Below are 14,759 nucleotides of genomic sequence, written 5' to 3' on the forward strand. Positions count from 1 at the left end.
CACCCTGACCTCTGGAAATTCTAAAGGTTATCTTCTAGTCAGAATTTGTATCCTGGACTTAACCTAAGATCAAGAATTTTTTTTTGTTTTAGAATTTTTTTTGACAGTACATATGCATAGGTAATATTTTTTTTTTTTACAACATTATCCCTTGTACTCCCTTCTGTTCCGAATTTTTCCCCTCCTTCCCTCCACCCCCTCCCCTAGATGGCAGGCATTCCCATACATATTAAATAAGATCAAGAATTAATGGACCCAAAACCAGAAGGAGGAAGAGATATTCTGCTTGAGACCATGTGGGGTAGCAGAAGGTCACTACTGCTTCTACCTTTCTTTCTCTCTCCATTCAGAAGCTTACAGTATTCTAGCCTTAATTACAGCCTGGAAAGAGAAAGGTCAAAGTTCCCCCATGAGAGTATTAAATAAGAACACTCTGTTCTAGCATGGCAGCCAATTAAAGAGGCCAGCACATGGGGAAGCAGAAATAGTAGGAGAGTATCAGCTCTGGAGGTATTCTGGAGACTGAGGTCCTCCAAGAGCCCAGCCCCCTATTTCATATCAACATCATTTCAAAAGCAGACTCTCTTTAGGTCTGAGTCCTCGTGGGCCAGCCCCCATACTATGAACACATGCAAAACAAATACAAGTTAACTGTGGGAGAGGGTACTAGCAGCAGGGAAGTGGAGTAAGGGTCAAGACTTTATGTATGTAACTCAAATTACCATATGGTACCTGATTATCCCTATAAACCATGCACAGCACACTAAGAAAGGGGCAAGAGGAGAAAAAGGTGGAAAACTGATCGTTGATCTCTTTTATATCTTTTTAATTTTATTTATTTATTTATTTATTTATTTATTTATCTATTTATTTATTTATCTATTTATCTATTTATCTATTTATTTATTTATTTATTTATTTATTTATTTATTTATTTATTCATTCATTCATTCATTCATTCATTCATTTATTTATTTATTCTATTTATTTATTTATTTATTTGTTTGTTTGTTTATTTATTTATTTATTTAGTCTTTGTCCTGATAGAGATTTCCTATTTCCCACTTGTGGTATCAGAGTGTTGCCTGGGGACATGGACATATTGAGTGATGTTGCCAGGGTCACTGCCAAGATGTATTAGGATGTAAATCTAAGTCTCCTCTCCAATCCAAGTCACTTCTGACTTTCTAGACTTTGCAGCCATCATGTCTCAACCACAGTCTCACTCTGAAACATCCATTATTTACTGTGGCCTGTTCATCCTGGAGCATCCATCATTCCCTATGGCTTTCTTAGTCTCCTCTGTTCTCCCAAGGGCCAGATCATCCCAGTTCTTCCATTTAGGAGAGGGGTGCAAGCTGGTCCATTTTCATTTCTTTATAGACGATGCTTTTCAGTTCCCTTTTAGGCTTTTCTGGATTAAAATGTAAACTCTTTGAGGGCAGCGCTTGCCTTTCTTTTCCCTTTTATTTGCTTGGTTTTTAGAAGTTCTTAATACTTTTGTCTTCTAGACACCAAGACCCAAGGTCCCTTTCTATCCACTAGGCCATAGTGCTGATTTCTTTCACAAGCTGCTATAAAGGAGATGATCCTTCAGAATTCCCCAAAGCTGATCATCTTTGAAGGCCACATGAATCACTAAAAATCAAACAGGAATTGTCTATGTCCTTTCCACAAGGTACAGATAGGAATGTCTCCACTCTCGGTAGGAAGGTATCCCTCCAATGGCTCCAAAAGCTCAAACTTTATAAATTCTCAAGTTGATTGGGGGAACAAGTCAAAGTAATCAGGAATTCTCCTGATCAGTCCCTTAATAATAATAATACCTAATATTAATATAGCATTTACTATGTGTCCAAGCACTTTATAATGATTATATCATTTGATTTTTACAACTATTATTGAATGCTATTATTATCCCCATTTAACAAAAGAATAAAACCGAGGCAAAGAGAGTATAAGTGCCTTAACCAGTAAGTTAGTAAGCAGAATTTGAACTCTGGTCTTTATGACTCCAGGTTTAAGCTCTAACCACTGTACCACCTAGCTTCCCCTATGTGTGTGTGTGTGTGTGTGTGTGTGTGTGTGTGTGTGTATGTGTGTGTGTGTGTATGTGATTATTTTTCCAGTTACTATTTGCTGAAATGTGGTATTTCTGAAGTATTTTCATAAAGATAATAGGACTGGATATTTGAAATTGAGTCTGTCCCAAAAAAAGTAGAACTTTTGAAAAAAGCATCTAAACCTTCATATGCCCTTCTTAAACTATTCTCTAATTTCCCTTTCCCATTTCTCTTGGGGCTTAAAATAGCTCCAGGCTTTCTGTGGTCCTATTTCATGAATGGGTAAATCTATGTACAAAGAAATATTTTTGACAATATGGGGCTCCTTTATATCCCAAGGATCTCTGAGTGAGAGGGTTGGTCTTGGAAACTGGGAGGGTCCGGGGTCCCCAGCTCCCTTCTGAAGATCTGGACAAGGTGTGGCCAAGAACAAATGGTTAGGGTCCATTAGCAGCAATGAGACAAGCAGCTCTGAAAGCTTTTTAATCTAGGGTTGCCAGGCCTCAGCTCCAGGATATTCAATCACTGGATGGCATGTCCTGTTCTATTTTCCATTTCCTAGCTTCCAGGAAAACCTGAGTTGGGGGACAGGGGAGAATGCTAGTGGTTAATGAGGATGGCAGCAGGGTATGTTCTCTAGCAAACAATTGGTCCTTCATCACAACAAACCCCTCCTACCTCCCCCAAGATTTTTCTCTCTCCCAATGTGGGACAACAGTTTTCTCTCATTCTGTTTTCCTGGAAGTGAGGAAATAGAACAGCTTGCGCAGGGCCTTGATTACTAAACTCTGAAGAAGAGTGGGTGGACAGCATTGTGACCACAAATTAAAAAGCTCTTTGCTGCCTGCCTGCCTTATTACTCCTAATCACCCTTATACCCCTTATTCTACTATCCTGCCTTTCCTGTTCCCTCCTCCCAGTCCAGAGAAACATGACCATTCCCTATTTATCTATCTCCCTTTTACATCCACAAGAATGGGGGACCCCAGACTCCTTTTTGTCATAGGTTCTTAGGCTGAACCCCAAATTAGTTTTTATTCAGCTTTGAAAGCAAGGATGAGGGAGGTCAAAGAGCAGAGGTTTCAGACCCCAAGGGGATAGCTCCCTAGCCCTAGTACAGCCCACCTAGGACACTACTCCACCCCCAGTGCTGAGGACAGTGAGGGCGGGAACCTGAGGGCACACTGTCTCTGGCTCACTGATGACCCCTCCACTCCCCCACCTCACCAAGCAGTCATGTGGCCTGCCTCTTCATTAGGGCCTGGATATTTAAACAGGGGGGCCGCTGGGAGGACAGATGGAAGAGGATATCTCCAAGGACAAAGAAAGGGACAAGGACAAATTCATAGCGGTGAGACTCCTGGGCTTGAGCCTCTAAAATTCAACATGGGGGAGGGAATGATCTTTGGGACCCCAGCCCATTATTGCTATCTGGGAAAGAGTGGTGACTTCTTCAAAGAGAGGTCTTCCACTCATGGTAAGGATCAGGGACAGTAGTGGGGGCAAGGTAAATGTCTGGGAGGTTACTGGGATGAGGATATGAGTACCAGGGACTAAGTACTGCAGATTAGGGATTTGGAGAGAGTTATTATAATGCTGGAGAAACTGAGACAAGATAGAGATTAGAGAGTTTTAATATTTTATTTAAAAGCGAGAGATTGTACTGGGGGCATGATGCCCCCAAGGCTGATGTCCAAAGCATCTAACAGCCAATGTGAGTTCTCAATGACATATATATGTATGTGCCTCCAAGCTACCAAGGGGTAGACCGAGGCAGGGGCGGAGTCCAAGCACTGAGAGCTAGAACAGACTATCAATCCGATTCTGACCGGGTGGGAGGTAGGACCATAAATTCTTGATGATTTGGGAGGAGTTAGGAGCCAGGAAGTGTGAACTCCCCCTAATCTCGAGTTTACACATTTACAATTTATAACTTTAGAGTGCCTAACCCTGAGCTAAATCAGTCCTAATAAAATAGAGGGTGGGGGTTGCAACTAAGGGGATTGAGGCAGAACAATTTGGGGAAACTGAGTCGGGATAATAAAAGGAAACTGTAGCACAACATTATGAGGCTCAGGAGGCCTGCAGCACAGGGTGAGTCCATGTTTTCACGATGTCTATGCCAGACCATGCTGAATGCTTTGCTGCTGAGCTGGGCCGTGCTGCAGGGATTTCCCACCACCCTGGGTGCCCAGAGCACTCAGCAATACCCAGATGCCATCGGCTCCAGACTGAGTAGGTCTAGTCAAGCTCTGTACCCTGGGCTCCTGCACTCAGCCCCTGATGCCTCTCTGGGACTCTCAGGTCAGTACTGAAACTGAGGGTTGTGGACAACCAAGAGAACAAAGATTTCCTTCTGAGGCCCATAAAGATCAAAGTGAAGGGTCTTCCCTTTTCTTCAAAGCTCTTGTCTACCCACTTAAGAAGCCAGAAAAGACTTCAAGGTCATTTAATGCAACTCAGGGTCCTCCGCTGTAAAACGGGAGCGTTGGGCAAGATGTTCCTTCTGGCTCTGCCTTTCTCCCTTTCTTAGGGCTCCTTCCCTTTGAAGATCCTTCTCAGCTCTGATAGGGTTCAACAGGAATTGATCCCAGGTTCCCTCTGCCCCAAACCCAGTATTCTTCCACCGAGCCACACTGAATTAGGGACTGCAGCCCATCTTTAGTTCCCCCCCCCTTTTTTTTTTCTTTGCCCAATCTCCCCCTCCAGGGGTCTTCTGGCAGGCTGGGTTGAACTGGATTAGGTAGGCTACGACCTTCCCTTCACCCCTTCTCTCCCTGCCAGGCCCTGGGACACAGCCAGAACTGGAGCAGATGGCCTCAGAGCTGGCCGAAGAATCCCTCCTGCAGGACGCTGAGGCTCTGGCCCCTGGGGTAAGTATCGGGAAGAAACAAAGTCCCAAGACGTCAGCTCCTGGCAGAAAGGAGAACGTTTCTTTAGTTTCTTCAAGCTCCACCTCCTCCTAAGGTCACAGAACTTAGAACAGGGAGAGAGCCTAAGAGACAGTCTAGGGGAGGACAGGTGAGGAAATTGTCTCAGAGACGAATACTTTGCCTGAGCTGGCACAGGGAACGAGAAAATCAGAGTGATGGGAAAAGTGCTTGCGTCAGGAATCACCTGAGTTGAGATCTTCCTTCCGTATCCGTTAAGCACATAATTTAGTTCTTGCAGAATTGTATGCAGTGATGCCGACCTCACAGTTTAGTGGGAAGATACAAATGCTAATGCAAGGCAAGGGTTTTACACTTCTTAAAAGGCTCTCTTAAGTAGCGAATTCAGGATCTGGGGGAAAGTCTTCAATAAGGAAAAGGCTGGAGCAGCTCCCGCGGGGGGGGGGGGGGGGGGGGAAGAGACAGGGATGTTTCATGTCCCAAGAGCCTTTTTCTTAGAATCAGAGAATTTCAGGGCTGAGCCAAGGCTCGATGCTTCCCGCTGCTTTCAGGCAAACTCGGAGTCAGAGGTCCTCCTGGGCCGTAGTCTCGCTGACACTTACTGGCTGTTTTGCCTCCCGTAAATCCCCCTCCCGTAGGGAAACGAGGGCAGAGGAAGTTTTGATGGAGATGAGGTCCCTTCCGGTTCTAAACCTAGAAATGTTGGGATCTCCCCTTTTTCCTTCCTGCCGGGACTTGAGTCAGTAGCCAGGCTGGCGGCCTGAGCCTCCGACCCCTCCCCTCTCCGACCTCCCCAGATGCCGGGGCCCATGAGCCGCGAGGACCGCTCGCCCCGCCGCTGCGTTCGCCTCCTCGAGTCCTGCCTGGGTCACCAAGTCCCCTGCTGCGACCCGTGCGCCACCTGCTACTGCCGCTTCTTTAACTCCTTCTGCTACTGCCGCAAGCTCAGCACCAACTACCCCTGCAGCCGCAACTAGTGGGCCGGGCGGCGGGCGGCCCGAGGCGTGTAAGCCCCAATAAAGACTCCCGAGAGCAAAGCTGGACACCGAGGCTAGGGGGCTCTTCCTTACTCGCGACTCCAGGACTCCGGGCCCTGGGCTGGGTAATTCCAGAATGGAGGCAGGGCGCGGAGCGAGTCTCCGCGCTCCGCGGAATAGGCCTGGGCGGGGAGCGCGGAGCGAGCGCGGTGTCCGCGGAGGGGCGGCGTCCCGAGACGGGCCCCGCCACACACCCCTCCTCGCCATCACAACTCCTTAAATCGCTTCGAAGATTTACAAAACACTCCACCAAAAAGCACAAACACCTTTGGGAAGGGTAGCTGTCACCCCCGTTTACGCGTAAGAAAGATAAAGTTCAGGGAGGTGTTTGCCAACTGGGTGACATTCGAACCCAAACCCAGGATCTCTTCTAGTATTTTCCCCAAATGCACACTTGGCCCTTTATCTCATCTCCCCTCCCCCCCCAAACAAAACAAAACCCCCAAACCTCAGCCCATCAGCTCTGTGGAACCTCCTCTCCCCAGCGTTGAAGAAGTATTTATTAAGAACCTTGGATGGTGACCAATAATTACATTAGGTGCGATGGGATCCCCGTTATAGAAATTGACGTGTGTTAGACTTGGGCGGTATCTCGGAGGCAGCTAACCAAACTCCTAGGCCCTGGATCACATCCTGGGTTATCTGCCATCCGGCCTTTGCTTCCGGCGAGCGGCGGAGCTCGGGACTTGGGAGTCAGTCTCGGACAGTCCTGGGCTGCGTGTGGCCGCGGACACGGCCGCTCTCCGCCTCAGTGACTCAGCTGTTAAATAGGGAAAATAATAACTCGCAGAGCCGTCGTGTGTCCAAAGTGAAACAATACGGACAAAGAGCTTTGCTATTAAGACAGATCTTCAAATAACGAGATGGTATCCAGAAAGTGCTGTTTTATTTCCGGGGGGGGGGGGGGGGGAGAGGCGCTTAGGAAAACACTAGAGACAAGTGACCTTTCCCTGCAGAATCAGTCTCATAGCTGAGCTGGACCTCGGACGGTTTCATCTGGGAAGGGTCCGTAAGCTATGGAGAAAGGCAGAGCCAGAAGGAGCATCTTTCTTGCCCTATCCTCCCGTTTTGTCGCCAGGACCCTGAGGCTCGGGAGGGGAGGGGACGTTGCCCAAGGCCGCACAACTAGCAATTCTAGAGGCTAGGTTCCCTAACAGCCCGTAGTTCGATCTTTCCGCGTCTCCTGGGGGAAATGGAGTGTGGGGGAGGAAGAGAATTAATTTAATTAGCGCCCCTCCCCCACCTTCCTCGGGAAGGCGATTGTGTTCCTTCAAAAGACAAGGGCAAGAAAGGGACGCGCGGGTCGCGAGGTCGAGACCCCCAAGCATCCGGAGCCAAAACCACCTTTCGAAATCCATTCCCATCTCTCTCCTCCAGGGAACTAGAACGCTTTCGCGCACGCGCAATGAAACAGTCATTCCGCTCATGCGCAATGTTTCCCGTGAAGCCAGGACTCGCTGTAAGCCAATAGTTCTCCTCGGTCCTGGATCATGTGATCTGGGCGGAGGGATTGTCATCTGACTGAGCTGTCAGTGCCGCCGCCCTGGCGACGCGTCACCTGATCCGTGGGGGTGGGATCACATGCCCGGTCCGGTTCCGGTTCGGCCGTAGTTCCCCCTTTAAACTCCCCGACTCCGCGAGCCGCCTCAGCCATGATGTCGGCTTTCCCCGAGCTCTACTTCAACGTGGACAATGGCTACCTGGAAGGCTTGGTCCGGGGTCTCAAGGCCGGGGTGCTGAGCCAGTCGGATTACGTCAACCTGGTGCAGTGCGAGACGCTCGAGGGTGAGCGAGGCCCGCCCGGCCCGGGGGAGCGCGAGGCTGAGCCCGCCGCTGGGAAGGAGGGGGGAAGGCGAGGGCTAGCTCGCCCACTCTCCGCTCGGAGGCTCGGGGAGTCGGGCCGGGGAGGAAGGGGAGGCGCCGAGGCTCGGCGGGGGCACACTCAGGTTTAGAGAGCTCTGGGGTGGACTACAGGGAAGGGTCGTGGGGAGACCCGGAAGGTCACGGAGGAGAGTGAAGGAGCTTCTCCCCTGGACCCGAGAGGGAAGGGCGGCAGTGGCCTGGAGCTGGGGCCCCGCCGCCCCGGATTGCTCACTGCCGCTCCTCTGCTCGGTCCCGCAGCTTCCTTCCTCCTCCTCGGACCAGCTCTGCCCGGCAGGTGGGAGAGTTCCTTCTGCTCCGGGCTGCGTCGTCCCCCGCCCCGGTCCCCGGCAACTTCCTCCTCCCTCCCTCCATTCTCTGGCTTCCCCAGCTCCCTCTCTCTTTGGCCTGTGTAATTCTCCTTCCAGCCCGCCGTCCTCCCGTGTAAAACCCGACTGCTGCGGCACCTCTGCGGGAGGCCGCTGTCCAGCACCGAGGTGGAGGGACGGCAAGGGGGAGGAGTTTGCGTGGAAGGGTCTGGGGTGGCTGGGGAAGGATGGGAGCCACGTCGGGGTTTGCCGCGGCGGCCTGACCTGGGGGTTGGAACCCAGGAAAACGGGAGGTTGAGCTCCACTGTGCAGGAATCCTTCCAAGGGCGATCCCAGCGCCCGGAGCTGGAGATGGTCCGTGCGCTCGCGGGGGTGGCAGTGTGCGCGGGCACTCCCCGGTTACGTCAGAGTTTCTGGAGTGAGCCGCTGAGAGAGGGAGGCTGCGGTCTGCTCGTGCTCTTGTGGTTAAAAAATATAAAGACCTCCAGGCACGGGTGCAAGTGATTGCCGAACCCTGCATGCCAGTGCGCAGGGAAGAACCTCCTCCCCCCACCTCCAGGGTGGGATATTTTGTGATCTTCTCTCTATTTGTCTTGTAACTACCTTATTTAGATCTTATCTAGGTAAGAGTGGAAGTGGGCAAGCACAGAGTATTTGTGTCCATTTTTATCTGGGATTTTCCCTCTCTCCGGTCCTTTTCATTAAGAGTCTTTTTGGAAAAGAATTCTCCACGAACCACAAAGTGAACAGACATCTTCAGTGACTCAGAATTCTTCCCAGGACAGAATGTGATGGGAGAGTCTGGCACTCCTGGGCCTTCAGAATCTGGTGACCACCTTCCCTTCTAGTCCCGCCCGCTCCTTCCTGTCCGGTTTGAGCTGTACTGGTTGTGCTAGGACTCGGTGTTCCAGCTCGGTCTGGCATCCTCTCCCTGGCGCCTGAGATTCACAGCTTTCTGGCCTTCACCTCCGGTCCTCGGGGCCCCCAAGACTCAGCTCAGCGGCCACTTCTTCCGGGAAGCCTCGTGCTGCCCGCGCCCTGGGGGTTCTCTCAGTACGTCAGAGGCACTGGCTCAGAGCACGTGGCCCAAGACTCTCACGCTCACTGGCTGAGTGCCGCTGGGCCAGTCCCTGCTTGCCTCAGTGTTCTCAAGTAAAATGGGATAATGAGAGCCCGCGCCTCACGAGGGGTGGTGGAGAGCAGACGCGATAACGGCACGTAGCGGAGGCTTTATCCATGTTTAATTCCTTCAGATTACCTCATACTTCCTTATCTGTGTACGGCTATAACCACGGGGATGCAAGCTTCCTGAGGGCAGGGACTGGCATCATGTTTGTCTCTTGTTTCCCACGAGCACATACTCTCTAGCAGCCAGTAGTGATTGGCACATCTTTTTAGTGAGTCACCCTGGACTCCTGACCTCCCCCCAATCCAGCCACTTCTCAGATCCCCCAGATCCCATCTCCACAGAATCTCAGAACTGCATTTATTCTCTTTGGCATTTAGAGCCCCTTACAGTGCGCTCCAACGACCGTTCCTGAAAGCGGTGCAGTGAGTGCTTCCTGACACGCACTCTTCTGGCCACAGCGGTGCTTGTTGGTTCCTTGTGCTCATGTACCCTTGGTGCTTTTGTCCTGCCTGCCTCTACGCTTGGAATGTGCTCCCTTCTTGGGGGCACCTCTACTGCCCCTAATTCTCCCCAGGCTCAGCGTCCTCTCCTGTGTGCTTCCTTCCTCCATTGTCCCCGTACAAGGCAGGGTCCTTCAGGACTGGGAGTGCGTTTGCCTTTCTATCCTCAGTGCCACCTCGCACACAACAGGCACTTATTGTTTGTTGTAGATAATTAATAACATGTCTGAACTGTTGGACGTTGCCCGTGTGTGGTAGAAAGAGCTGGGTTTGGAGTCAAGTGATAGTTGCAGGTCTGTGGGCAGAATCTTTGCTGGCGAATTAGCCTGTCCGGGCCGTAATTTCCTCACCTGTGAAATGGAGAGGATAGTTGTGCTAAGTTCCTTACAGAGTGAATGCAAAGCTTTGAAACATAAAATCATTGGATAAATGTGCTATCATTGTATTCGCAGCAGCCTACAGATGGCTCGGGAGGAATCCTTGGACTTCCTGAAAGATCCTGATGGCTGTCACTGTCCTACTATAGATGGACCCTTCCGCGCCCCTAAACCATTCCTTCTAGACCCATAACCACTCACTTTAGCACCTTTTCTCTTTGCTTTGGTGGGGTTTGCTCTCCTATCAGATAACCATGATGGAGTGATACACAGTCTTCTCTCACACCAAATCTCACACTGCCATTACTGAGCAACATCAAAGACCCTTAAGATCCTTTTTTCCCCTCTGTTTTCTTCACCTCTGGCAATGATAAAGCTTCTGATACCACCTTGGCCGAAGACTTATCTGTTCCTGGAAAACATGAAGTATTTACTGAATGCTTACGGATACAGATCCCACTTTTAGAATCTTTTCCCCCTTTAGCTTCTAGCTTCAGGGTCTTTGGTAGCACCATACTACTGAAGAATCACTAGGGACAGTCTTGTTATTGATAAGCAATGTGGTGTGGGGGGATAAATCACTTCCTCACTCTGGACCTCCATTTTTTTCACCTATATAATAAAGAGATTGGAGTCAGTGATCTCTAAGATCTCTTTTGGCTCTGAATACTTAAAAAAATACTATCACATAGATAGTTCCTTTCCATCAGACCCCACCTCCTAGCAATAGCTGCTGATGGCAGCTCTTCTTTTAAAGCAGAGTTCCTTTAAGCAAAACCAGTTTGGGTATGGAGGGTTTTGCTAAATGCATAAGTTCTACATTAGAAGGTAAGTGGGGGAAGTATCATTGCTGAAGGAGATTGGGAGAAGTCTCGAGGAAGACATGGCAGTTGACCTAGAATGATTGAGAATGTTCCAGTAAGTAGAGACAAAGCTTCTCAAGTTGTGCTCCAGGAACTGAGAACAGGCCATTTTGGCTAGACCATAGAATGTGTTTAGAGGAAGTAGTGTGAGACATAGTTGGAAAGTCAAGGTAGCCCCAGCTTTTGGAAGGACTGGAATGTTACACTAAAGATTGTAAACTTTATTGTCTTAGACTAGATGATCTCTAAAGCTCTGCATGCTGTGATCTCCATTCTGGAGGAGATTCCCAATACCTCCAGTAATAAAGTTTTGCTCTTAGTCTTTGGTCCTAGAGATATTGATATTTAAGAAAATAGGTCATAAGTGCCAAGTAAGTCCAAGAATGGGTTTTGTTGGCCTAGTAACAGAATTGGAATAATTCATATGATTGAACATTTGCCTCTATGTGTATGTGGCCATGGAGTTGTAGGCTTGAATCCTGACTTTGCCAGTAACTAGCATGTGGTCTGGGGAAAGTTACTTTGCAATGTCTCAGTTTCCCAATCTGTAAAGTTAGGGAGTTGAATTATGTAATCTCTCTATTCCCTCTCTGCTCTGACTTTTTTGATCCTTAAGCTGTGACCTGGGACAGTGAGGCTGAATGTTAAATGACCATACTGTGGCTCTAGACACTAGTGTCCGAGGTCTGTATTTCTGGAACTTTCATGATGAAAAGTAACCAGTCCTTGTTAAAGTGGCTCATCCCAACCGGGATGCTCCCAGAACTTTGTAGAACATGTACAGTTTAGATGATCCCTACTCCTCTGAAGTTTACCTAGGAAAAAGATAGGCAGAAATAAGGATATCTTTAATACAAAGTGATTTGTGGTTGTTCAGTCATCTCTGACTGTGACCTCATCTGGGGTTTTCTTGGCAGAGATACAGGAGTGGTTTGCCATTTCCTTCTCCAGCTCATTTTACAGACAAGGAAACCGAGACAAATGGGGAAGTGCCTTACTCAAGGGTCACACATCTGGGAAGTGTCTGAGGGCAGATTTGAACTCAGGAAGGTGAGTCTTCTTGCCTCCAGGGGCAGCACTCTATCCCTTGTGCCATCCAGGTGTCCACAATACACCGTGATATGTTGGTGCATAATGCAGGAAGGTTGTTACCATCAGTTTTTTCAGTTATGTCGTGAGATACATCTCCTGGCACTCTGGTCATGCCCTTTGAAGTTTAGAAGCAGAGTTACATAACAGCTATTGGAGTGGGGTGGTCTCAAGGCTTATTTCCATCCAGTTGACAAGTCACTCCTCCACTACTGGGATAATGTGTCAGTTTGGCTGGGTGGGGTATACTCTCTGCCCCTGGAGGATGCAGTCATGCTTTATCTCTGGGACTGAGTTTCTCCATCAATAAAATAAGGGGGTTAAATAGGGCAATCTCTGAATGTGTCCAGCCCTAATAGTGAGGCTATCATTTTTATTCCTCGTTCAGTTTTTTCCTTTTTCCTTCCTGACTTCTTGTTATCTCCTTTCTGTTTGTATTTTCTTGAAATAAGGAAGGCATATGTTGAAATGACACATTTTCATAATTGTTATTATATCATCTTACAAGTAAAAAAGCAATTTCAGGAATATTTTGTTTGAAATCCTTCATTTTACAGAGAAGGGAGCCCAGAGCAGGGAGCTGATTTTACCCCAGAACTAGGGCATAAATTTACAGTTTTATGTTGATTTTATTGTCTGTTGACTATTTTTGAAAATAATTTTGAAATTTTGAAAAAAAAATTGAAAATCCCTCAGCCATTTATCTCCAAATTGCAGAATGGATCACTTCTGAGAAGATTCCTTGTGAATGGATGGGAAAACATTTATTAAGCCCTTATTGTGCTAAATGCTGGGGATGCAAAGAGAAGAGATAGTAACAAGACCTGCTCTCAGAGCTCACATTCTAATGAAAGAAAACCATACAAGAGATGTCAGATACGGGCCCTGTGGAAAATAGGGGCAAATAGCAGAGCAGATGTCAATGCCTTTTCTTTAATGAATTTCTACTAATAAAAATTTCTGTTTCTAGTATTGAACCATTTGACATTGCTATGATTTTATAAGCTAGAACTTTCTTTTCTAGGCCATCAGCTATGGTTACTAAGGAGGTGGGGTCTGGTCCAGCTGCAGAAATGGTTTTTTTGGTTCAGTCTCTACAGGTTTTGCCTCCCAGGAGTCATAATTCCTGGGAGTTTTGGCTAGAAGTCTGTGATCTGGGGGATCTTGGCGTTCCCCAAGCTCTTGAGCTTAACTTTCCCATGAATGGCAGTTGGTCAGTGGTTGGTAGGCTGAGGGCAAAAAAAGAACCTCTTCTTAAGAGTGATTGTTCTCATCACTAGTACCTGCAGGGTCCAGAGCTGGAAGCTGGGCTAGTGCTCTGTGAGATATACTGTTCTCTGATCTCTTACAGGTCTTCCTGATCTTTCTTCAGTGGGGTCTGAAGGGAGCTGAGGGTTAAGATGATACCAGTGGTTTGTTTTATGTCTTTTCCTCAGGCTATTTTGCTGTTTCAGCTAGGCTGGCTTATCTGCCTCATGGGTGTCAATTTGTTTGCAGGTAATGGGGACGGCCGGACCCTTCTTTGGATGTAGCTGCAGGGGCTGGGCTGGAAGCAGGGCCAATAGTTGAAGAAGAGCAAAGCCTTTCTAGGGCTTTTGGGTTCAAGATCCTGACTGCCTCTACTTGGTACTGAAAAGCAGTGATAGCAGTAGTTTATAATCCAAGAGCAAGGAGCCTTTTCTCTACCTCTATGAAAAGCTATAAATCTACTGGAAAAACAAAACAAATCATAAGCATCATAGAGCTGTAAGGAACCTTAGAGTCATCTAGTTCAGTGCTTTCATTTTACAAGAGAGAAAACTGAGTCATAGATGATGTTTATTGCCCAAAGTCATAGGGGCCATAAAGGCTAAGTCAGGATTTAATCCTGATTCTAAGTCTAGTATGCACCATACTATCTCAATTACATTTCTTTTTATTTATTCAATGTATACATTTTTTTTTTTAATTGCTGAGGCAATTGGGGTTAAGTGACTTGCCCAGGGTCACACAGATAGGAGGTGTTAAATGTCTGAGGCCAAATTTGAACTCGGGTCCTCCTGGTTTCAAGGCTGGTACTCTATCTACTGCGCCACCTAGCTGCCCCCAATGTAAACATTTAAAGAAACATAGCTCATCACCTTTTTTTAATCTTTACATTTTATAAATTGTTTGATTTGTGTCTTTTACTTTTTATCCCATGGTTTTTTCTCACTTTATTCTTCATTTGTTACAAACAAAAACATCAAAAGTGAACAACATTGTATTCCATAGTTTGCACCTGTAGTCCCTCATATTTCTCCTGAGGGAAAGGAAATATGTTTCCTCATCTGCTCTCCAGGCCACAGTTGTTCATTGCAGTTAATCTGCCTTCAACTGCCTCTTAGTATTGTTTTATATTTGTACTATTGTTATCCTTGTGAATATTTTTCTGTGGTTCTGCTCACTTCACTCTGTATCAGTTCTTATGTTTCTCAGAATTCCTCATGTTCCATCTTCTTTTAATTCTTATTTTATAAATATAACATTCAATTCCATTTATATACTATAATATTTGTTTCCATGTAAAAAGTGCTATTGTGAATATTTTAGTAATCTTTAGACCTTTTTTCTGTCTCTACCTCTTTAGGGGCTTTTATCTA

General features: G+C 47.4%; 2 protein-coding genes and 1 long non-coding RNA gene across 4 annotated transcripts in view; all 3 read left to right on the plus strand.

Annotated features, from left to right (window-relative positions):
• Positions 1-3,011: 3,011 nt before the first annotated feature.
• Positions 3,012-5,997, plus strand: AGRP (agouti related neuropeptide). 2 transcript variants are annotated; one of them, XM_074286457.1, is made up of 4 exons: positions 3,012-3,414; positions 4,190-4,367; positions 4,848-4,936; positions 5,593-5,730. In XM_074286457.1, exons 1-4 carry the CDS (start codon positions 3,361-3,363, stop codon positions 5,716-5,718), a joined length of 447 nt encoding a protein of 148 aa, XP_074142558.1. In that variant the 5' UTR covers positions 3,012-3,360; the 3' UTR covers positions 5,719-5,730. The 2 variants fall into 2 exon arrangements, with proteins under 2 accessions (XP_074142558.1, XP_074142557.1); XM_074286456.1 differs by lacking the exon at positions 5,593-5,730 and adding an exon at positions 5,752-5,997 and having other exon boundaries at positions 3,300-3,414.
• A 1,484-nt stretch (positions 5,998-7,481) lies between these two features.
• The window catches only part of ATP6V0D1 (ATPase H+ transporting V0 subunit d1), a 97,564-nt gene continuing 90,286 nt past the window's right edge, over positions 7,482-14,759 (plus strand). The window contains exon 1 of the mRNA XM_074286455.1: positions 7,482-7,776. Within this exon, the coding sequence (XP_074142556.1) occupies positions 7,644-7,776 (133 nt within the window). The 5' untranslated portion in view covers positions 7,482-7,643. The remainder of the gene's footprint in view (positions 7,777-14,759) is intronic.
• The window catches only part of LOC141554502 (uncharacterized), a 34,669-nt gene continuing 27,731 nt past the window's right edge, over positions 7,822-14,759 (plus strand). The window contains exon 1 of the long non-coding RNA XR_012485882.1: positions 7,822-12,099. This is a non-coding gene — a long non-coding RNA (uncharacterized LOC141554502). The remainder of the gene's footprint in view (positions 12,100-14,759) is intronic.

The sequence above is a fragment of the Sminthopsis crassicaudata genome, chromosome 2, assembly GCF_048593235.1.
Source record: "Sminthopsis crassicaudata isolate SCR6 chromosome 2, ASM4859323v1, whole genome shotgun sequence".
Classification (NCBI taxonomy): Eukaryota; Metazoa; Chordata; class Mammalia; order Dasyuromorphia; family Dasyuridae; genus Sminthopsis; species Sminthopsis crassicaudata.